Source organism: Pyxicephalus adspersus, chromosome 5, assembly GCF_032062135.1.
Source record: "Pyxicephalus adspersus chromosome 5, UCB_Pads_2.0, whole genome shotgun sequence".
Taxonomy (NCBI): domain Eukaryota; kingdom Metazoa; phylum Chordata; class Amphibia; order Anura; family Pyxicephalidae; genus Pyxicephalus; species Pyxicephalus adspersus.
The window spans coordinates 16,893,086-16,918,979 of NC_092862.1; the positions used below are offsets into that span (position 1 = coordinate 16,893,086).

Below are 25,894 nucleotides of genomic sequence, written 5' to 3' on the forward strand. Positions count from 1 at the left end.
ATGCATTTGGCTTTTCGAAGTGATGGATCTGTCAGCTTCACCGGCTTTCATTTGGAGTACAAAGGTGAGTTCAAAAAATGTATATATATTTATGTAATGTATTTTTTTTTTATGGTACTTTAGGTGTATTATTACACTATTATGTGGCTTAAGATAATTTTATTCAATATATCAAATAAAATATATTTAAAAATACAAGAATGTACTCATAATTTCCTAATGAATGTCTTTATTTATGTAAAATAACAGATACAGTGCCATACAAATGTATTTATCACCCTTGATATTTGTCCAGTTTTGTCTCATTACAACCTAGAATTAACACTGAATGTTCATTGGCATTTTATGTAATGGACTAAACTCTTTATGTGGAATGAACATATAATGCCTTGCAAAAACATATACATAAAAAAAATAAACACAATTAAGTAAATCAGCCATAATGTACAATATACTTTTATAAAACTAAGAGACAAATGACAAAGATAGAAACGTTTTTGTAACTTTCTTTTTTCAGTAAAGCTTACACAAATAACAGTAAGCTCAACGATACTGGTGTTCTTATTATTGTGTCCACCCACTATACTGGCTTTATTTCCTTTGGTATGGGGGTTGCCTTTGAAGAGCTCAGCAACAGCAGGCACCTTGTTCCTCTTAGAAAGGTTCATATATATCACTATCATTGATCCGTTCCATTTTTCATCAGCCTTTTTTGCAATTTTCCATACATATGCAGTGCTAGTGTAATAGCTTTATAGTTTAAAAATTATTTATACACAGTTAAACTTCTTTTGTCCTTTTACAGATCATTTGGTAAAGTTATTGCTGTACAATTTATCAATGACACAATGATAGGAAGAGAGGGCAAAAGCAAAAGTTAAATTGGTGACACAAGCTTTAACTTTTTAAAGTTTCAAACGAGATATTGCATAATAAAACACAATTGTCAAGTAGGACAGGACATTCTTTAAGGTACTATAAGGTGGCTTATTAAAGGAATTTATTCTCCATACCAGCTTGCAAGGGATAATTCACTTAGCTTAGCAATTGTGGTGACAATTCACTTTGCAAAGAATACCCAGTGAAATCTAAAAGAACATGATTTTCCTTGCACATAATTGGATGGTAGAAGTCAACATTGCTTTACCTCATTCACTAAGCTAAATAAAATACCTCTTGCAAGGGGACCATTTGACCTGATTTAATGAATATATCCAAGACTGGAGAAAACACTTGATTATTGGAGAACCTGAGTGACCCAGCATACCTGGAATAGTTTTGATCCATGGTTAAAACCATTTGTCAACTAATAGTGAATGAGTTTTAGGTAATATGTTCCAGGTTTGCTGGATAATAAAGGTTCTCCCATGATAGTCTATCTTCTCCAGTCTTTGAGTGCTTTAATAAATCAGGCCCACATTTTTTTAGAAAGCAACCGCAATATTTCGGTTTTTAGAAAAAGCAGATAATTTCTCAAAATGTTATAAACAATTGTACATCAGAATGTTCCCATAAATAATTTTGAATACATTTTATAAACACTACATTTTATAAACACCTGACAATCACACCTGTATGAATTGAAGATTTGTTTCTGAAACCATGAGCATTACGATGGAGTCGGGGATATAAAAGGCTCCTCTCTTCTAGGAAAGCTTTTCACATTATTTTGGAGTGAGTGTGGGACAATAGTCTCATCCAGTCAAAAGAACATTTGTGAAGCCAGGTCCTGATGTTTACTAATAAGACTTTGCTCACAATCTGTTGCCAAACATCCTAAAGATGTTTCCCCCACACCAAATCATGTTCTTGTGGACCTTGTTTTGTGACATAAACAAAGCAGAAAAAAGTCCTTCCAAGTTGGCAAAGCAATTGGAAATCTTAAATGTATTTGCATTATAAAGCATTTAAAGATTTTTCACACGTTTTGGTTCCATGTTGTGTTAACAGACATTATGTCACATGCTAATATGTGTTGTGTTAGGGTAGTCAATGCACAGGAATAGACAAAAAAAAATGAACATGTCTAATTTTTTCGTCACAAACAGACAACAACCCAATGTGGTTCCACGTACCACATGTACATTAGAGCTGCTTTTACATAATGTGCTAGGGTAACTTTCATAATAAATTTACTTTCATAATAAAGTGCACAACTGTATAAAGAGTCCCTTCTAAGATCTTTCACAATAAGGAATGCCACATTTAGGATAACAAGTTATTAAAAAATTACTGATGTTATCCTAATCATAACATTCAGACATCCTTACACCGGGCCTAACTTATTAGACTGGAGAGGATACACTTTCATCAGTGAAGCTGGGTGATCCATCAAGCATTAAAAGTTAGCAAATGTTTTCAGTCCTGGACCATTCCAGGTTTTCTGTGTCACCCAGTTTCACTGATAAAAGTGTATTCTCTCCAGTCTTGGAGAGCTTTAATAATAATAATAATAATAATAATAATAATTAGGCCCACTGAGACCATGACAACAGTGTTTTTTGTTGTTTTTGGATTTGCTTGGAATTTTGTCATGTTTTTGTGCATGTGAAAACTTCTGATGATTCCCATGCACTGCTGCTAGCAACATATCTGTTCATGAAGGTAGATTACTGCTGATTGAAGCATTGATGTGCAGTGACCCCATAACTATTTTTTACCCAAGATTTGTGATTCAATCCTCCAGATATCTGCTAGTATGGGAGTATGGAAAAGAACATATTTCTTGTATGTAAACTGATGTCATCCATTAGGCCCTTGAGGCCAGTGTGGCTTCTCTTTTATGCAACTGTTGGGTTGTGGGGGGCACCCTCAATGTTCTCACAATTGGGTTTTCCTAACTCTTAAATACTATTGGCCCTGCATTATATGAGATGATTGCAATGCTTATGACTGTTGCATGGAGCGTCTAATGTAGTGTTTCACAACAACGTCCCATAGAACCCTAGGGTTCCTCCAGATGTTGCTAGGGGATCCTTGAAAATTTGTGGCCCTCAGGTTAGTTTAACTAATACCAGTGATCCTTTTAACTATCTGTAAGGGTGACATTCTTCCCAATGGCCAGCAATGTAACAGGCATTCTTCCCACTGATCACCACACTAATGTACTGTAAGCTATGTATATATTAATTATAGCAGGGTTTAACTGTAGATCTATTGTATTTCAAACATTAGGTTCATTAACTCAAATGCATCATTCAAGGCAGTTTACCTTTGTTGTGCTGGGGGGAAACAGCATGGTCATATTAAACTGGTTAATGGATATTAGCTTTATTCTTGGATAAGGAAAAACTAGAAGGATGTATAGTGACAGAAAATGTCTAGGAGCTTGTCATTTATTGATTATGGGAGGTCTTTTATCTGCCTTTGGAAACCCTTAAGTCATTCCTCATTCAAATTCACCAAAGTCATTTTATTTTCTGTCTTAACACCATGGGTTTCTAGATCATGGAGTAGTTCTAATTACATATCGATCAGCAATGCGTGTATGCATCTTCCCTGCATGAAATGTTTACATTTGTTGTGATGATTTTTGCTGTCTTTTAATTTACAGCTAAATTAAGGGAGTCCTGTTTTGACCCTGGAAATATAATGAATGGCACGAGGCTGGGTATGGATTATAAACTTGGGTCTACCGTTACTTACTACTGTGATGCTGGCTATGTTCTACAAGGATATTCCACTCTTACATGTATCATGGGGGATGATGGAAGACCAGGATGGAACAGAGTGCTACCAAGCTGCCATGGTGAGCTATGTATACCAAAAATAATTTGTACACATCTGATATTTTTTTAAAACAGAAAAAAACAATTAAAGGAGAACTGTATTAAATGGATAAAGATGTAATACTGGGGTGCAGTGTATAAAATTACACAAACATTTTTCATTTTGTCTTTTGTGGAGCGCCTGAGGCTTGTGGGATTTCATCTAGGTCAGCCACGATTGGCTAAAGGAATCATGTGCTTCCTTGGACATTCTGCACCGCTGGATAGGTCATCATACAAATCTGGAGCAGTCATTGTGGAACATATACAGGTTGATGAGACTTGCTGGACCATGCAAAGGTAAGTATTGGTTAAATCAAAAATAATAATTTTTTTTTACACACAGTGTTATGTGCCTATTTCTAACCTCAATTAGGTTCCAAGTATTAATATTAACCCTTTCAGGGAATAAGTAAGAGGTACTCTGTACACTTGTACTCAATCCCACTGGGTGTGGGGGCAGACATCTGGGGGCCCTCATATTAAAAGGGGTTTTCAAAATTCCAAAAAACCTCCCCACCCGTTGACCCTTAAAAAAATGGCCACATTGTGTGGAGGCCCTCTTCCCCAAGTATGGCTCCTGCCACCCTTAGGGGTAGGTGTGTCTGTTTTTTCCAAAAGGGAGGCTCTTTCTTTTTTGGGAAAACCAGATTTCTGAGGACCTTTTTGTGGGTAGGAGAGGGGGCACACTTACTTGCAGCCTCATTTCCTATCAAAGAGGGTCAATAGCCTTTTAGAAGGGCCTGGATTCAAAATATATATATTCAATGTGGGATTAAAAAATGCCTAAAGCGTTTTTACAGGGAGTTGCAAATGCATATACAAGCCTTTTTAGGTATTCTTAAACACTTCTCATTTAAGTCTAAGAAGAGAGCAGAGCTAGGAAACATTGAGCATCTAGAAAACCACACGAAAATGTTGCTACCCTGGTGCTGCCTGTCATATGAAGGATAATAAATGGACTTATTTGTTCCAATGGTAACTGTGTTTTGCAAGAGTTTGAACAAGCCCTGGAAATCTGATATAGCAACAGAGTTGCAATTGAGGCAATATGGGCCATAAGAAGTGTAAGTTTAAAAAAGTTCTTCTATCCCAGACTGACAGGGTCACTTTATAGAAAGAGAAAAATAAAATTCTTATGCAGCCAGAAAAAAAGAACTCTAAAATCTCTCCTTAACCTGGATTTAACCAGGCACAGAACCTGCGTAATTCATGTGTGTCCATAATTAAATGGATTTAAATGGATTTGGCAGCACTAACCCCTTACATTTTTGTTCTCAATGTCATAATTTTGCATAGCTTAAATATACAAAAGCCTAATAACTGATTCATCCTGTGAAACTGCATTACTGCCACCCACAAGATGCAATATCTCAAATCTGAGCTCTTTTACTAACAGTGACTCATTCTTCCACCACAGCACTCACGCCTCATGATGACCGAATGCCTCCTACTTATCACAGTTTCAGGACACACACTTCCAAATGTGTCACTTTGACTTACATTAGCAAGAATGGATGTTATATCATGCAGTATAAAATAACATATATCTAGGATCTATCTAGATACCTATCTCTTGGCATTCAATTTTATCTTCTGCTGTTTGCTCAGATGTCATTTACCTTGTCCGGATAGTTAGAATTGGAATGCTGGATCAATTTCACATTGACCCATCTACCTGCAGAGTTCCATTTTCCATAATACTTTTTTTATACAAATCACTGTAGTACAATGTGCAGGCATGGCATCGATTATGTGATTTTAAAGGTTTCCAGATAATTTCCTCTACTTACTTTTGAAATGCTACACTAAAGTATACATAAACTCAATCAATAAAACTTCATATACACTCTAGCATGGCTGTGTCATTCCAAAAGAAATTCCACTGTTTGTAAAATTATAGCTGCTGATCCTGCCGTGAAGTTCTAAAGGAACTTTAGAAAGTTCTACTTTGAAAGCTCATGATTAGGTAGGTGTAGGAGATGTCCCTTCTGTAATAAAACATGCCTGATCATTGGATTCATCTGTCTTCCTTGCTGTCCCTGTAAATGAACTCTGCAGGAGTTACATAATCTTAACTTGGCCAATCGAACGCAAACAGGGAGAATATACAAACTCCATGCAGATAGCAACCTGGCTGAGATTCAAACCTGGGTTCTAGTGCTGCAAAGACCATAGTTCCAACCTTCCATCCACCGTGCTGCCCATGATATGGTCCAAGATTGAAACCAGGAATAGCAGAAAGATGGAAATTTGACAGATAAGACTATTTCCTGAAGAAGGGACATTTCCTTGTTCCTTCTGCAATAAAGGACCTGCCTGATCATATTTAATCTAGAGTTTATCCCACTTTAAGCATTTGTTGAGGGGTGCTGATGCTCGGTCAGGGTTTCCTGGTTCTTCTTCAGACCTATGCCCTCTATGCTTGCACAATACAGATATGTCACACTGACAAAAGCTAAGAAATCATTTACAGCATTTGCTGAATTACAGGCATGTAGAAAGAATGTGGCTGCAAAAAAACACAGTATATGAGCAGCACTGAGCTACATCAAAATCATATAAAGAAGTTGATAAGTACTTTATTTATAATCTCATTTTTTATGATACATAGTGATTAAGCAAATGAAATGTCATTTATTTCTCAACTACTTTAAAAGAGAATTTTATGCAAATCACATATTCTTATTTTAAATATGTGAATAGAATAGCCAATTACCATTGTCTGTTTTTAGATATCCTTTAAAAAAAACACCCTTTAAATGTAGTCAGTACACACACATCAATATTGTGTATCCATCTGGGAATCCTTTATAATATATTAGAGGATAAGCAGCTATAATGAGCTAGTTTGTAAACTGTAATTGTTATGATAAAGGTACTATTGTGATTTGCAAACCATAAAGAAAACATAACAAAATTATGAGTTAGTATGGAAAACACATTCTATAGTAAAGGACTTGGCATGCATGAATCCATTAATATGTAAAAGAACAAAATGTTAGTACATGGTAATTACAAACAGCAAAGGTTACAATAGCAATATTCCGTGCCAATATAGCATAAATGAGAGTAGCATACATCAGAAATACTAATGAATACAACATTACATTTTGGATAATATTAGCTGATACATTGAATACAATGTTCCCCACTTGTTAAAAGGGTCCTATTTGGAGGACCATAGTGGTAATTATATCTTGATATCTGTACAAATTTAATGGATAAAACCGCTTCTTCAGGTGAATAGAACTGTATATTGAATATTATCCAACCAAAAAAGAACTAAAAAAAACAAAAAAAGTGTAATATCTGCTATTCAGTAACACTTTGCAAAGTATCAATGGGCTCTTCACAGAATGCTGACCCTTTGTGGGTGCACGGTTATGATGGACAGAAGGATTCCTTCTCCTACTAAGGTTTGCAGTCCTTCAATAATGCTGCATTGCTGCTTTTATTATTATTATTATTACAATTTAATTATTATTATTATTATTATTATCGTACCATTTATTATTCAAAACAAATAATGCAATTGACTTTATTTATTCTGTCCGTCCAATAATTACATATTTAATCAACTCTAAGAACATAGACCTAGATTGTTTTTTTCATCTCCAAGTAATCTAAAAAAATAGCAGTCATTTATGTTAAGTACCAATTTTTGATGTTCTAATGAGTGGAGTGGGGTGTATAGAACAGTTTTTCCTATTGTAATGTTTAATTTTTAATTTAATCCTAAATGATTGATATACTGAATTATCAAATTTTGTTTTTTGTTTTTTTTATAAAAAATAGTAAAAACATCAAATCAGATGGATTCAATTTCAAAATAAATCTCCCATGCTACCTCCTGATAATGATTTCTAGTTAAGTTAATGTAAAGAAGAAAATTTTTTTTTTTCTGGAAATTAATTTTTTATGACTGTGTTTCTAATACATGAAAGCTATTCTGTCTAGACTGTGGCTGATTGTCATACAATGAAGTCTTGTGCTGTATATAATTTTCATGCAGGGGCTGCAGTTCATACTGCCGAATCCTTTTAATGTGATATATGACATCAGCACAGCTGGTGTTCCATCAGGAACACAAATAAAGAGCGCTGTCATGATATTCTTTAGAGTTGAGATGCATTTTTCTTGCAGTGTGCCCAGTCTATGTGTCATCTTCAAAATTTTCTGCTAACTTTTTTTTTTAAAATATATCCCTAAAATCATCAAAAGGTCCAATCCAATGATTACATCGGTCAATACATAAAGGATTTATTGACAAAAAACTGCGATTTTTAATTTTAACATTAATAAATACCATCCTGCGTTCCCATTTACTGAACTTTATTTTTTTTTTTTTTTACCTTAACATTGAGAAGTCCTGTTTCAAACTTGCAGTACATTGTATTGTATGCATTCTATGCATATTTGGTGCATTGTGCTGTATACTCAATTGTACTTCTGACCTCTCCAATTCAACTGTATGGGAGCGGTTGGGAACCACGTTGCCAAGAATTTGACACAGTTGCATTTGTGATGTAGTTGCTGTGGGGTTGTGGCATGGTGCCTGGCCATGCCGTTGCATTTCCTCTTCTGGAGGAAGAATCATATCACCACCACAAACTCAAGGGTAACTCATGCAAACACGTTGACCTAGAGTATAGTTTGCCACTCCTGGAGGCACAGAAACAGTTTACTCTGTGCCTGGAAGTAACTAACTTAAGGGTTGCTAACCTAATGGGCTCAGTTAATTTGTTTGTGTTCCTTCTGCCACTAGAAGGCAAGTAATCTAAGCCCAGATGCCATTGATAGGGGGAATTCAATAGACTTACTGTTTTTAGGCAAGATACACGTGCTAAAGCAATGCTATGTATGGCTATGATTGTTCTCATAATATATAGGTTCAGGAGTCATTCTTGTACCTATAGAATATTAAATGCTGCTGGATGAAGAAGGCTACCTAGGGTAGAAATGAATGGGGGAATTGGGAACAGATTTAAATCTTCAGAAAAAAATATACACAATATAATTCCTCTTATAGTTTATTAGATAGATAAATGTTACAGTGATATTTGCTTTCAATTACATATTTAATCAACTCTAAGAACATAGACCTAGATTGTTTTTTTCATCTCCAAGTAATCTAAAAAAATAGCAGTCATTTATGTTAAGTACCAATTTTTGATGTTCTAATGAGTGGAGTGGGGTGTATAGAACAGTTTTTCCTATTGTAATGTTTAATTTTTAATTTAATCCTAAATGATTGATATACTGAATTATCAAATTTTGTTTTTTGTTTTTTTTATAAAAAATAGTAAAAACATCAAATCAGATGGATTCAATTTCAAAATAAATCTCCCATGCTACCTCCTGATAATGATTTCTAGTTAAGTTAATGTAAAGAAGAAAATTTTTTTTTTTCTGGAAATTAATTTTTTATGACTGTGTTTCTAATACATGAAAGCTATTCTGTCTAGACTGTGGCTGATTGTCATACAATGAAGTCTTGTGCTGTATATAATTTTCATGCAGGGGCTGCAGTTCATACTGCCGAATCCTTTTAATGTGATATATGACATCAGCACAGCTGGTGTTCCATCAGGAACACAAATAAAGAGCGCTGTCATGATATTCTTTAGAGTTGAGATGCATTTTTCTTGCAGTGTGCGCAGTCTATGTGTCATCTTCAAAATTTTCTGCTAACTTTTTTTTTTAAAATGATAGTGAAAAAGAACCTATACATGAAATGAATTCTTTCCTTGCAGTAATGCTTAATCTATTTGATCTGTAAATGTTCCTATTTTATTTTTATCCTTTATAATGATGCTAGTTCCTAGAGATTTTAGACTGTTTTATTTTTTTTTTTTTTTACCTTAACATTGAGAAGTCCTGTTTCAAACTTGCAGTACATTGTATTGTATGCATTCTATGCATATTTGGTGCATTGTGCTGTATACTCAATTGTACTTCTGACCTCTCCAATTCAACTGTATGGGAGCGGTTGGGAACCACGTTGCCAAGAATTTGACACAGTTGCATTTGTGATGTAGTTGCTGTGGGGTTGTGGCATGGTGCCTGGCCATGCCGTTGCATTTCCTCTTCTGGAGGAAGAATCATATCACCACCACAAACTCAAGGGTAACTCATGCAAACACGTTGACCTAGAGTATAGTTTGCCACTCCTGGAGGCACAGAAACAGTTTACTCTGTGCCTGGAAGTAACTAACTTAAGGGTTGCTAACCTAATGGGCTCAGTTAATTTGTTTGTGTTCCTTCTGCCACTAGAAGGCAAGTAATCTAAGCCCAGATGCCATTGATAGGGGGAATTCAATAGACTTACTGTTTTTAGGCAAGGTACACGTGCTAAAGCAATGCTATGTATGGCTATGATTGTTCTCATAATATATAGGTTCAGGAGTAATTCTTGTACCTATAGAATATTAAATGCTGCTGGATGAAGAAGGCTACCTAGGGTAGAAATGAATGGGGGAATTGGGAACAGATTTAAATCTTCAGAAAAAAATATACACAATATAATTCCTCTTATAGTTTATTAGATAGATAAATGTTACAGTGATATTTGCTTTCTAAAAGCTTTAGCCATTTAAAAAAAAATACATTTCTAATATACAGTTACACCAGTCTTGTGTTCAATAGCCCTTTTGAGCCCATTGGACACTTACTGCAATCAAATAAACCAACCAATTATTATGTGGGTCTAAACACATTTGCACCTTAACCTTAGGATGCCAGCTAAGAAAATGGCTCACTTCATTCAAGTAGACACTGTAACTATCTTCAGTTCCCACATTTTCAAATAAAAAATGACTCCAGTCTCTAAGGGCACTCTCGCTTTAATTCCATCCAGACTATTAGCGCACTGTTTCGTTGGATTGCAGCTTCCATAATATGGTGATGCTATGAGTTGGGAGAAGAAAATACAGAAGCTGGGATACTAAAAGTTTTGGATAGTGTTGACAGTTAAGTTTCAGTTCAATTAACACCAGAACGATAGGTATACGTGAAACATTTATTTTACAGACATTCACTGCAGGCTAAAATATCATCAGAATATCTGATGTGTTTCATCAGTTGACTTTGATAAAGTCAACTAGTAAAACTTGAATTTGCATAATAGGCAAAACCAGGAGTTGGTGCAAAAGAAGCCAAAAGTAGTCTAAAAAATCCTCAATTCAATGTGAATTTTGAGACAACATCAAGCATAGGAGTAATGGTTGATGATAGTTAAAATTGCCAAGCAATGTCCATGTTAGGAATGTAACAGTTTTCTGCTTTTTTTTACATTTGTTAGCCAAATCCATATTTGTTAGCCGAGTCTTCTAAACAGTGAAAAATAAGTTAGCTGAAATATTTGTTAGCAGGGACACTCTTCAGCTGAGGTATCACTGTACTTGCAGAAAATGCTCTTAGCATAAAAAAGGAAACTTGTAGCGACACCTAAATAATGGTAATTTCAACATATTACATTTTGCAAGTTTTCATAACTTCTGAAGGACTTATCAATAAGTACCACAATATTTGTAAATTCACCTAATCTTTTAAGTGTGCATTTCCTAAAAGCACACAGACAAACACCAGCAGCTTTTTAGTGATTTGTCTTTTTGAAGACAGATTTTTCATTTGAAACAATCTACATCAAGATTGCTGCCAACTTTTTATTGTTTGAACACACTCATTTTTACCATATTGATTTGTGAACTTCAACATTCTTTTCTTAAAACAAAATGTTCACAAATCATTTTTATACAAAACCAATTTTTTTTGTATACAATTTTTATACAAAAAAAAGTTTTCTGGCAACTGTCATAAAATTTATGGTGTGGCAACTTATACATCCTTAGGTTTCAGAATGTGTAGCTCTTCTCAGCAAGATTAGAACATGTTGATAAATAAATGGGCACTGGTTATTTCCCTAGGAGTTAGATAAACCCATTCAAGGAAAACCTATTCAGTAAACCCTTCAACGGGGTCTGATGGGAGAACATTGCTACGGTAATTGCAGAGAGCATCTCAGTTGCTTGGTGTTTCTGACAACCACCAATATGTATTACTATATAAAAGTAGACATACTTATATTTAATAAAACAGTTTGCAAGGAAAACATCAGATGGAAGAATTTCAATTTGCAATGTCTTTCACATTGGAATCTGTGAAAACTTCCAAATTCAAATTTAGACAAACTTGAACCTCATCCCCATTTAGATACCCAAACTACAACCTTAACCTATGTAGGTTTAAAAACATTCTGGTCACACTAAATTGCGTCATTAAAAACCCTATAGTCTCTGGCTGGAGAAATTGCAAACATGGGATCGAGCATATGGATTTTCCAAAATTTTCTGCGTATGCTCATTAGGTACCAATGACCATGAACAACAAATCCTCCTTCTAGAAATCTTATAACTCATTCTGCCACAGTATTTCTCTTTCCCAAATCATTAGTTTACATCTTTTAGATGCCAAATTTGTTAGAATGAAAAGCTGTCTTATGTTTGGACTTTCATCTTTGGGAAAAAAAAGACTTGCCTTTGTAAAGACATTCCTTTCAGATGCCCTTGAAGCTTACCTAATAAGTTTGGGATGTGAACCAAATCCACAATTCTCATTCCATTATGAATGCATGTGAAGATTATCCAGTGTAATATACTAAACCATTTGGCACAGGATGATGGCAGTTAAGAGCAAGATCTAATTAAAGTATGTATATGAAACATTCATTCAACAAAGGCATGACAAGTAATCATTTCTGTCGACATCACCAGATAGGACACTTAATTCCTATATTATTGCATGTAAATGTAAACTTTTGAACAGCTGATGCCATTGGCCCTTTTTGGCTGGCTTTTGAAAAATGACAGAAAACCACATTCTGTGAAAGAAAATATTGACTATGTTTTGCTAGGATTTTTCTTTTATCTGTTTTTGATTCCTAGACACACGTTTATGAAAATATAAATGTGAGTATGTATAACTATATAAAATTAGACATACTTATATTTAATAATGAATACAATCACATCCACCTGTAAGTTGTTTATAATAATTTATAAAAAAAACAATAATTTCAAAACATAGGATAAAATCAATTGTTTTATATTAGTTATTTAACCATTAAAAGTCATTAATACCTTGTCATTTGACATACAAAAGTCAGTCAAAAAAGTAAACAATTGGTATGAATTGCAGTAACCTAAATCACTGATAGAACCCATGAGGGGAAGCATTTCATGGAAAACACACGCTTCATCAGACTACCGTTCCAGTATTCCATTAATCAACAGCCTTGAAATAACTTTCATAACCTCAGGAAACCCTTGCTGTACTTAATGTATCCACAGCTCACAGTATATTAGTGTAGTGGTCAGTAGGAAGAATGTCACCCTCACAGATAGCCAAAAAGATCATTTGGATCAATTTAACTGATTTAAGAGGTACACTTTGATCCTTGCTCAAAGAACCCCTTGTAACCTCTGGAAGAACCCTAGAATTCCACAGAGTTCCACTGCTCTATGGCATGTAGTTGGAGAAGTGTCACTCTTCTACAAAGCAAATATACAGATGGGATTTTCAAGGTACATTCCATTTAGTTATTCTTTATCATGCCACTTCCAAAAGAAACAAATTAAGAAAACTTCATTTTTTTATACTGGCACATTAAAGTATATAAAAAGCCTCTACAAGACACATTCCATGAATAGCCTGTATTGCAATTTCCATGAATAGCCTGTATTTATTATATCTTTGACCCTAGTGATCATGTGCTTTTTCCATAATTGCCTCCAGGGAAGGAATATTATATGAACATTGAGGTTAAATATATTCATATATAAACAGGCTATTCTTGGATAATGCAATGGGTGTTGTAGAAGTATTTTATATAATTTAAAATGTCTGCAAATACATGAAAAACTTTTATTTTTTATAGTGATTTTTTTAATTTGTGCATTTTATAATTAAACATATATGAAAAATATAGAAACTACCTTGAAAATCCTGCAATCCAGTATAAAATCAATTATTTTTGTATATATTACCAGGGATGTTTCTCCTTTCGAAGTGTCTAATCCTTGCCACACAATGTCCGTGATAAGAATGCACTCCTTACAGCAGACAGACCTTGTAAAAGATGATAGGTGCTTGAAGTGAAAGCCATGGATAGTGCCATGTAGAACTCATTAAAAGAGAAGACAAAGTCACCAGCAGCCCAAAGTACAGGATTCTTGCTTTATTGTAAAAGCTCTGTCACAACATGTCACATGCTGACAACATGCTTCTTTAGCAACATACTGGTATTAAAGGTAGAAGCCCAAAGTAAAGTACCTGCTACCTCTGTAAATAAGAAATGAATGTTTATTAGAGCAGCAGTCGCCAACCGGTGGAGAAAATTTTGGTGGTCCGTAGCTCTGGTCGGTGCACCCCCGAGTGGGGACAGGAGAAGTACCTCACTGGCAGGGCACTCTGGGCAAAGTCGTGGACCATGTCCCCCGTACGGATACCAGGCTCAGGGCGGTGGGCAGGTTGTATCTTTGGACACAACCACTCTCCTATTGCAGGCTCAGAACTGGGGAGAGTGAGCCGTTCTGGCATCATGACTCCACTAAAGGGGAAGTTTCTTCCCCTATGAGTGACACCCGGCTCCCTGTGCATGCGCGGTCCAATATCAGTAATTTTAGTGGTCCAAATATATTAGAAAGAAGCTTAATATTGAAAACTTTGCTTGATTGAAGCCTTTTGGCTTTCCCATAAGTGAGATAGAAATCCCACAAGCTAAATCTCACCAATGGATTTTCAGAGGAATATATAGTCTATGTGTCTTTTATTATGCAGCTGTCCAGTATCATGACAATTGTAGATGAATATGGTAATTAAATGCCTCATAAAGTTGCAATTGGTAAAAATGGCTTTGCAATGAAATATGTATTTGTGTATTGATGATGTAAAAAGGAACAAAGAGCTAACAGCTGTCATCATATTCAGAAGACAGGTATCGGTCATGTCATTGAACCCCCATATGAAAAGTAGTGTGATTGATTAATCTCATTCCGCATCATCTGCATTTGTGATGCAGTGTCCAGATGTTAAATATAGTTCATTTACACTTCTAATTACTGTTAACCTGTTTTATACGTATTGATTGAGAATAATCTTTTGCATAATTAGTTTCATTAGGCCAGAATTGCAAGCAAGCAGTTTGTTAACACAGTAAAGCTTTTTCTGCATTACCCTATCTGGAAATTAGGAAAACAGTCATTGATTTAAAAATAAAAGCATAGATATACCAGTGCTTTTCCAGCAATTTATATAAATTTTTATTTCCTACAAATAAATTGGATCTGAACTCAAAATAAATATTTACTGGCTGATAGCCAACTTATAGAAATGTTAATTATGCCTTAGCAGTACCTTAAAGTATTTATTTGTGTGTTTATTTCCTTCTAAAAACTGCACCTTTTTACATAAGTATTTCCTGTACCTTCAGCCCCATACCAGTATCTGCATTGGGAGATCATTTGAAACACTATGGCCCTGATTTATCAAAGTTCTCCACGGCTGGAGAGAATACACTTTCGACAGTGAAGCTGGGTAATCCAGCAAACCTGTAATGGACTTCTTAAAAGTCAAACTTTTGTTAGCAAATGTTTTCAATTCTGGACCAGATCAACTCCAGATTTGCTGGATCACCCAGCTTCACTGTTGAAAGTGTATTCTCTCCAGCCTCGGAGAACTTTAATAAATCAGGGCCTATGACTCTCACTGCCAATCATGATAATGAGAGAGATTTGTTAATGTCAGACTGCGCTGCTCTCTGTTCTCCTTGTTGGAGGGGAAGCTGTACCTGAGGACCTGCAGTGTAAGGATTTCCCTGCTTCTGTCTATGTTTTTTTTGTTTTTTATGAAAAAGTCCTTTCTGAACTTCTCCTGGTACTTCTTAAATAATCCCCATGTAACATCAGAACACCAATTTTCAGGCTTTTCAACTCGGACATTGGTACAGAATAAGCATGGTATATAAATAAAGAAAATAATCTGCAAGGAGCTATTGACAGTAGGCATGTAAACAATGCTGGAGACTATTATTTTGACTACTATTTTAACATAGTTTATATAGTTCAAGTTCTTTTTAAAGTAGAATTAAATAAAACAAACTGACCTGCCTGATCTCAATTTTTTAATTACACTCACCTGTCCTTGTTCTGATACTGGCTCGGCACAAACTTCTTTCTGGACTCGGGTCTCTGGTCATCTTGATTAAACAGTCCTAGTTCCTGCACAGTTGAATAGAAGTACATTCAATCCCAGCAGCATGGGAAGCCAGGATGCACTGGGTATGCACAGCTCAGTGTTTTTTTTTTTTAAAGATGAGGACAGCGATCAGGCAGACAGGTATGTTTTTATGCAGAAAGGTAATTGCCTTTCCCTTTCTATGATAAAGACCTACCTGATCACTCATTTTCAAAGTGGAACTTTTGTTGCATTTTAGGGGAACATATAACACATTTATGTTACATTTACCAATTATTGGGGTAGTGAATTTGTTAGTTGCACAATGTTATGTTGTATCTGTTATCTGACTTTATATAGGAAAACAAATTAGTGTCCTCCAGCAAATAATTCCCACAGATATATGCCTCATCCCCAAGCAGTGTTTACAACAATTTTAGTACAAGAACGTTGTTCTAACTAAAATTGTCCTATCTGCTATCTGAAAATGAGCAGCGGACAATTCTTTATTAAATTCTTACAGAATTCAATTTTCACTAAAAATGTTTGAGTCACTTTTTTACCCCAAGCTAAAATCTTGAAAACCCTAATATCGCTGGCAGGTTGGACAGTTTTGACAACATTTTATGTTGCCCTCTCTTGATCGATCAAAAACAAGCAAGCCCAGTGTATGGAACGCCAAGGAAAGCTTTTCAACATTCACCATAAGTGCAAACCAAATGAAACAAAAAATAAATCGAACTTGTGAACCTTACATTCACCGATTAATCGGTTTCATTCATTTCCCCGCTGTGGCTTATTCTTCTCCCCTATCCCTATATATATATATATATATATATATTTATATACACACTGTATATTGTATCTGTATTAATGCTTTATCAACATTGAAACTATGAAACTAGTTTATGAAAAATTTGAACATAAGTCCTCATGTCATTTTTTTCAAAACATCTATGTACTCTGGTTCTGTACTCTATAGCTCCAATATTTCTTCAACCATTACATTCTAATTGTATTTGCTCTACAAACCGTGTGTCTGGCAGAACGTCTGTGGATGCAGAGAAGCCTTGCAAAAATCTCTTTTAAAATAACACCTGATCATTTTTCAGCTCCATGTGGAAGTCGCTCTACTGGCTCAGAAGGCACCGTATTATCACCAAACTATCCCAAAAACTACAGTATTGGACACAACTGCGTGTATTCTGTGGCAGTTCCCAAGGAGTTTGGTGAGTAAAGTGAAAGATTATGTTATAAAGTACTTGGATGCAGCTGTACATTTCATCTGAAATACAACTTGGGTTGTTAGTTTTGTTTCCTGTTTACAGCTCTGCTGATGGATATGTGGGCTTGCCAATCATAACTAAAGCCTAATAAAACTATAAGGTCAACTGACTGCACATGTGTGGAATTATGAGCTTGATGTTTGTAATGTACTTGTTTAATAGTTAACAACAGAAATATCTAACCCACCTTGACACTCTAGATACTATTTTATTACATTTTAAACAGACAGTTGAACAGTGTTTATGTTATAATATATGGTAAGCCTGTTACAGTTGACTTAAATCCTGAAACTCCTTCCATAATGTACAATTGTTCATACTTGTGCATGAAGTCATATTACGTCTCTCTGAGTCATTTTCTACTTCGAGTGTCTTCCTTCTTTAGATGGTCACCACAAATGTAACTAATATAGCTTTTGTGAATGTGTGATTGAATAAAACTGTCTGGGCATTTTACAACTTCCAGAAGTGGAGCTGGAGCATACACTGTAATGTGTAAAGGCTGCAAGTATTTTACATCAAGAAGTAATGTTAAAAACAGACAAGCTGGTTGGGTCATATGCTTTCCTACAGTCTTCTTCCTTTTCCATATAGATGCCTAACTGCACAGTGTTGGTTTGTTCCCACTGTCGTCCAAAACTATTACTCTAAATAGTTTTGGCCAATCATGATATCAATGGTGCTTTACAGTGGTGGGATTTTGATATTACGAAACAAGTGGCTACACCAAGACTATATTGTCTTCTTTACTAGAAGAGGCACTGTGGGTGGTCAAGTGAGAGCAGATTAAAGTAAGTAAATGAGGGTCCTGGAAGTTTTCAATTCTAAATGTGTAAATGCAAATGTAAAGGTAAATTGGTATTTTTCCTGAAATTCAGCTTCTAGAATCTATATCTATGTTGCTTGTTGTGTTGTAGCTTGAGCTATTTTGATGACGAAGGCTGATCCGATTTGTGCTTATGACCATCAGTAGAAGTCTTTATTTTATTTTTGAGAAGGAAAATTCCATTGTAATTAGGCAATTGTTCTATTGAAAATTAACTTGATGATTTTTGCAAGGTGCTTTCAGAGTAAGCTTCAGATGCTCTCCAAGCATTCTAGCTTGCATGTACATTCAGTAAAACATACAGAGTCAGCAAAAAGAAAAATCCACATATGGCATACATTAGTTACAGTATTACTAATTAGATGACTGATTAACTAACCCAAGACATCTCTTGTCCAGTTAGTTTATTGTTCGTCAGCTCTTTCTATAAATAGCATACTGAAAAAGAAATACTAATTAGCATCTCTCCTGGTAGTGTTATTCAATTCTTACCGTAGCAATCTCATTTTTTCATGTATTTTAATAAAATGTATTTGTAAATTAAAAAAAAGTGTGACAACCTCCACTGTTGCTAAGCCTAAACCAATCGTATGGGTGGTTTAGGCATGGCATAGCTTGGAGTTACCCTACAGAAAACATGAAAAGAAAATGCAAAATGACTTGGAAACTGTAACTCCTCCTTTTCCTACCAACAAGATGAATATTTTGTCAATGCCTAATAGGAATGCATGGTGGCTGGGAGGGGAAGAATGACATGTTAAGTATGGGAACTAAACCCACATGCTCCATTTCTGAGTTTGCTTATTCTCTTATGGCTAGCTGCCAGTTGTCTTCTGAGTTGACTGATGCCCAGTTCACATTTAACCCACTTTATATGAGCCCAGTCTAACCTGGGTACCCAAAAGAATGTCGCAGAGAATAGCTTTATTGCCACTCCATTGTTTAGAACTAAGCTTCTGGCCAATGATGATTGTCAGTAAGTAATGTCAAAGTTAATGCTGAAAAAATTGTTCCATACTTGAAATGTAATGATTTATCTGACCTATAAAGGATATAGAGATGCAAGAGCTAAAGTAGTTGGGGTAATTTTATTAGGTGTCATTTTATTTTTATTTAATTTTGTTTGAAATGTATAATATAGTAAAATTAGGATAGTTAAAGTATATTTGCATGCATAATTTTGTAAAATCTAGAGCAGTGTTTCTCAACCAGGGTTCCTCCAAGAGGTTGCTAGGGGTTCCATGAGTAAAGAGCCATTTGCAACTCTCAGTTTAGGTGACACCAATGATATTTTTGGTTATCTGTAAGGGTGACATTCTTTCCCCCTGGCCAGCAATGTAAGAAGCATTATTCCCACTGAGCACCATGCTAATATACTGTGAGCTGTGGATATAAAAATTATAGCAGGAGTTCCCTGAAGACCTGAAAGTTATTTCAAGTAGTTCCTCCATGTTAAAAAGTTTGAGAAACACTTGTCTAGATGTATACTGATGGTACCATATGGGCAAGTCAGTTTACATTATTCTTATGTATTCTTATGTATATTCTTTATATCATTTGGCACAGTGCATTGTTCATTACAAAAGATGCGTGTTTGAGTAGGGGAAGAGTGGCGTTGATTTAACAAAAGACAGAATGGCAAAATTCTGTCATGCACTAAATACTTGCAAAGCACCCGATTTACATTGTCAGCCTTACAAGTGTTTTTACACTTGTGCTGCCGCTGGAATACAAAAGCATTCATCATACAGATGTTACTGAAGCAAATGTCAAGATGCGCCATCCGTTGAGACCCATTAGTAAGTTGGCAGAGTGTATGAAAGCTTACCCTGCCAAATTGCCTTTTTCGTGTTGTTTTGATTTGATAGTTACATTAACTCAGGCAACAGTTGTATTTTTAGTATAGGAGGTTATCCTGCATATGGAGTATGCCATAACTTTTTGGGTGTCAAGATCATGTTTTTGCTTGCAGAATATCAAATAAATAATAGGATTTAGTTTAAAGGGACCAAGGTGGATGACAATATGGATGTTTTATACAGTAATGTAGAATAAAAATACCACAGCCAGTCTATCGAAGGTGCATGTTGCATACAAAAAGTAGGTTTTCTTTAGTAGTTGTGGTTTATCAAGGACATTTAGACAACTCACACTTCCCATGGAAAACTTTATTGGAGTTGATTCTTAGCTCTTGTTTCTCTATACAAGGGCAAATACATACAACTACTGAACCAAACATGCTAAAAAAGCCTTTCTCCAACCTTGTTAACATGGGGAAACACTTGTAATAACTTTTAGATCTTCATAGAAACCCTGCTATAATTACTATATCCACAGCTCACAGTACATTATCTTGGTGATCAGTGGGAAGAATGTCACCCATAAGCCACAAATATCATTGATATCACTTGACCTGAGAGGCACAAATTGCTAATTGCTCAAGTAGTGTTCCACAGAGCCCTGTGCTAGAGTATGGTTAGCTGTTTAAATACTTTGTTTTATAATATATACTTTAAAACTGTAAGCTACATACTAGTTAAAACACAGAGATAACCTCTCTACTTTCCACATATTCCACATATGGATTTCTACATTTTACATATTCTTCTATTTTTGACCACCAATAACCTTTTTAGAAAGTTCTACCTGGTATGCCGACACCCTGCCTTTAATACCATACTGATATGGGTCAAGTAGAAAGCACCTGAATTCTAAAAAAAAGTCAGAATCTCTGAACTACAGAAGTCAAGAAACTAGCATGTTAAAAAAGAGGCCAGCAATGCAGTCTATGTATTCCTCTTAGGATACGTTTCTTTTAATGAAAGTGTGGGCGTCTGATGTACAGTGTAATAATCTATTTGGAATTGTTAGAAGAGTCAGCAGCCAAGACTAGCATCCACATCTGGCATCTTCTGTAAAATCACAGATTAACTTGTCTGCAACACATGTGGCGTATATGAAGAAAGATTTTAAAGAACAGGGAAAAAGTTTAAAAATAAAATAAAGGAAGGAAAGCATACAACAAATAGTAAAAGATGAAATAATATATACCTACCAACCCCACAGACTGAAGCTGGATGTAACTATTCTGACAGCTGACAAAAAACCAAGGTCTTATGGTCACAATGTGCTGGCAAACATCATATATTAGCTGGCAAAAGATTTTTCCTGGCGGTGCAAAACTGTTTTTCAGGTATGGAATGAGCAGTCATTTTGCCAAAATCAAACATACCTTCCATTTGTCATGATTGATCTTTGATCTTTTTGCTACTGTACACTTGCAAGAAACTAGGAATTGCACTCCAAGAAATGACCAGGACCTTGATGGCCTTCTATGTGTGAGTTTGTCTTGGTAAATGGATACCAGGTACCCAGGAAGTTACTGGTTGGAGCATTCCTTTTGGAATTTAGGCTCATGACCCTTCTAGCTACTTTCTGAACGTTTTATCTGACTCTGTGAGCCTGATTTATTAAGGCTGGAGAAAATACACTTTCAACAGTGAAGCTGGGTGATCCAGCAAACCTGGAATGGATTTCTTCAAAGTCGTTTCCTATTTTCTAGCAAATGTTTTGATTCCTGAACCAGATCCATTTCAGGTTTGCTGGATGACCCAGCTTCACTGATTAAAGTGTATCTTCTCCAGCATTGGAGAGCTTTAATAAATCTCATGTCTCTGAAAATTCTCAAATGTCTTCATGCTCAAATGGTCCTTCTCCATAAAGTCTAAAAAACATATTGGCTGGTAGGCTTTTATAACAGAAGATATTGTTTATGCCTCTTCTAGATGTCTCATCCCCTCATTAGATTGTAAGTTGGCCATGCTCTGCAAATATCGGGGCCAAATGGACAGAATAACAAATTTTTTGGCAGCTCTCACATCCATATTTCATATACATATTTTGGTTAGGAGACTTGCCTAACTGTCCAGAGGTTCTAATCCTTAAAACTTACCTGAAAAAAGTACACAGATCAGCATTTTGGACTTCAACCTGGCTCTCTGTTTAGCATGCTTGTTCCTGGTTTGCGGCGGAGGAAGTACTAAGTCCAAGCAGACAGAGAAGGTAAAATTTTTAGGAGATCCGTCTCTTCAGCTGTAAAACTGCAGGTAAGCTTTAAAAGCAGAAATCGCCTTATCGGGAATGTCTTGCCCCCCAAGGTTTTAGCTGCATTGTGCAAGTATGCAAAGCATCTTTACACATTTTTGCAGACTTACCTGCTGAAAAAGTTTTCTCCAACATTGCACTGTCCAGGATCCCCTTAGACACCATCACTTTCATCCTCGCCCAGTCTTCTTTTGGGTCTGGGGTCTTCAGCCATCTTCATCGGCCAGGTTGAGACACTGTGATTCCCATTCATTCTTCATTCCGACACAGAGTCATGCCAAGTGCAGCGCACAGCTCAGGGTATTCATTTGGCAAAATGAGCTGAGACAGAAGCTGACCTGTCAGCTCTTTTCATCAACCAAAGTTTATTAGTATAAGTTTACTATAAAACATAATGAAAACCAGTTTTCTGCTTTACCCATATTAATAACAAGATGTGGAGCTCTTTCCTGCCAAAAAATAATAACATAAGCAGATTAATAACTAGAATAATTATTGTGTCCCAAATTGGTCCAATGATACAGCAGCATATGATAAAAAAGAAATCCATGGGAACGCAGTTGTCGATGATGTGATAAAACGTGATTGCTGTTGTTGTTTTGTTTGCTGCACTCCATGTCACAGGTGGCAACAACATGAGCAGAGCTTGGTGGCGTTACAGACATTTTAGTGTTACACTGGAGAGCACGCAGCTATGACTCCAAGCCATGTTTTCTATGCATATGTCTGAAGCAATGGCACAAATGGCATCTGATGTGCCGGTGGCCAGATCACAAAATACTTTCATATGTCACACAGCTAAATATTAGAAAAGAAAATTGAGTGAATTTATTCAAACCATAAAAAATGTCTAAATTAGAAATGAAGTCTCTTACATTATACAGTATGGTAGATCTTTACAGGAGAGATATATATCATTGAGAAATATATTATCTATGCAATATTGTATTGAAGAAATGTATTTTTAGTTTATAAACTTTATCATAAAATATGTCCTCTTTTGGATGTACAGACTTAAACTATGTGGTTAGCTGTTTCTTGGCACCCCTATATGTGCTTGGGAGAAGTTTTGGGAGTCAACCGCAGCATTTGACAAATTTTTTGTCATGCAGTTGAGTGTGGTTGTAGTTGGTCACAGCACCATAAGGGATTATTGATCATTTCCAGTGCTCTAGCAACAACCACATTCAACTTTAGCTAACTGCATCCCCATTCAAGTCAAGAGAAGCGGCTCAAGAGTGGCTACAAGCTACATGTTGCATCCTAGAATTGTGCCACAAACTGCAGCAAAACGAACGCAGCAATGTGCAAATGCATGAGCAAAATGATTCCCAAGCACTCCCATACTGTTGCTGCAGGCCTGTAATTTGCCTATATCTAAACCAAAGACCAATGATGTAGTATTTTGCAAGCTAGCTCCTAGGTGTAACAAGATCATTTTTCAGGCTTTTTTCTCATTTTTTTCAGCTGATGATCCTGCTACTAACACAGTTCTGTGCTAGGGTGACAACACTAACTCACTTTACTGTGTCTATGGAGGTGCAACATTGTTGCTTTAAGACAAAAAGTAATTGAGGACTACACAGACACCCCCTTCTCTCTCCACAACGTATAACAATGCTTACAGATTACAGTCTGAAAAAAACAGAGCGCATAAACACTTTCACTGATATATTTTGACAGCACGAGGGAGCAAAAAAGAGATGTTCATGGTTTGAGCCCACAGTTTAATTCTTCATTAATATAGACCAATGGAGGCACATGGAGATATATGATTTTTTTGCACTTTGTAGATAAAAAAAATGGTATGAGTATTTTTTAAATTATCTGCCTGTGAGTGTATTTATGTTTTCTTTTTAGCTTTAGATAGGACAGGAAAACCTATGCCATGATTTTTTTTTTTGCCTGTCCCTTCCTGCCCTGGTCATGAAACAGAAAATGAGATGAAATTTGTACAAATGAAGGGAAATCCGCAGAATCAGTGTTCTCATAGGAAGATTAATTTTATTTTTTCTTATGACACCTAAAATATTTGTATTCAACAAAGCCCATCAAACAGAGCGGTAAATCTACCAAGTGGAGACACTGACAGTGATAAAAGCAAAAAAGATGCCCTAATCCATCCCGACTGTATCCATAAGTAAACATAAAACATAGACGACACATTGAGTCTCATCTAACAGTTTATAATACTCCTTGGAGGTTCATTTGCTGGAAGCAGAGCACTCAGCAGTCCTCCCACCTATTCTATTTTACTGCAGATACACCGGCCATCCCTAATAAAACATAGTAAATGTAGTGGACTTAGCAAAGCCCAAGGATATCTATGTCATGAAGACAAAGCACACTCATAAGGCTTTGTGTCGTGTCATTACTAGTGCAAATTGCCCCGCTAAAACTCTTCAAAGGTCACTGATGGGGACATTGGCTTGTGTAGACATGTCACAGACTGTCCCTATGTGACCCCATGTACCATAGTGTGGGATACGGAAATAAACCAATAAGGGTATAGAACGGATAATCAGACCTGCAAAGTAAATTATAGGTTTAATTATTGACCTGCCAGGATAAAATCAGCTGTATTCTCTTATTTCTAAAAATAATACCTGCTTGAAATAGTTTTAAAAGTTTCATTTAATTATTCTGATGACGTGTAACAATTATCCAAGTTCTAAATAAAATTTAATTTATTTTTGTAATAAAACATCATTTTTTCTTGTCTTTACTGAATATCTTCCACTTAAATCACAAACAACCAGGATCCCCACTGATAATCAGGCACCAATCAAAGTGTTTCCTGATCATGTAATCTGTAGGCCAAATCTGAGAATTATTTTTGATCATATGTAATCAGAAGGCTTCATAAACAAAAAATGTTGGAAGCTAAAACCTGCCACTTTCACGTTACAGTGTTCATCAGCAATATCATCTATTAAAGTAGAACTCCAGGGTTTTGTTTTATTAATGTGTTTCTGAATAGTAGCTCTGGAATGGTGTTCTTTGCCAATCACAGACTTTCTTGAGTTCTGTGAATAACATATAGGAAACTTTTTGATTGGCCTAGGAAGAGGGGGTGGGGATTTATTGTAAAGGACACGTACAACTGTGCGGCTTTTTTTACCAGAGGGCACTACAGAGAGAACTGAACTTTCCCCAGAATGTAAAAAGTATTATTATTATTATTATTAATAAACAGGATTTATATAGCGCCAACATATTACGCAGCGCTGTACATTAAATATGGATTGCAAATGACAGATTAATACAGACAGTGATACAGGAGGAGAGGAAAGTATGTTTTTATTAGATGGTTCTGTGGATTGCTTTACTGGCTTAAAAGGTAGCATCAAAAAATTTAAAATGTATTAAAAAATAATTTAATAGTGTAACTGTCAGAAGCAGGTATATTATGAAAATTATATTTATACAAATAATATTTTTTATCATTATATATATATATATATATATATATATATATATATACTATTTAAATAGCTTCCCACAATCAAACTGTTTTACTTTAGTAGTGTTACTGTCAAAAGCAAAACCACAACAAATATTACTAATAATAATGTTTTTTTATTTTATCATTCATAATATTTTTTTTATTTCTAACATATTATTGCTTTTTATTTATTTATTTACATTTTTGTACATTTTTTAGCCTACAATATTTT

General features: G+C 35.4%; 1 protein-coding gene across 1 annotated transcript in view; it reads left to right on the forward strand.

The window, feature by feature from the left end:
• CSMD3 (CUB and Sushi multiple domains 3) overlaps positions 1–25,894 on the forward strand; it is a 297,101-nt gene that overhangs the window by 75,769 nt on the left and 195,438 nt on the right. The window contains exons 21-23 of the mRNA XM_072413237.1: positions 7–64; positions 3,554–3,748; positions 17,114–17,230. Coding sequence (XP_072269338.1) covers positions 7–64; positions 3,554–3,748; positions 17,114–17,230 — 370 coding nt within the window. The remainder of the gene's footprint in view (positions 1–6; positions 65–3,553; positions 3,749–17,113; positions 17,231–25,894) is intronic.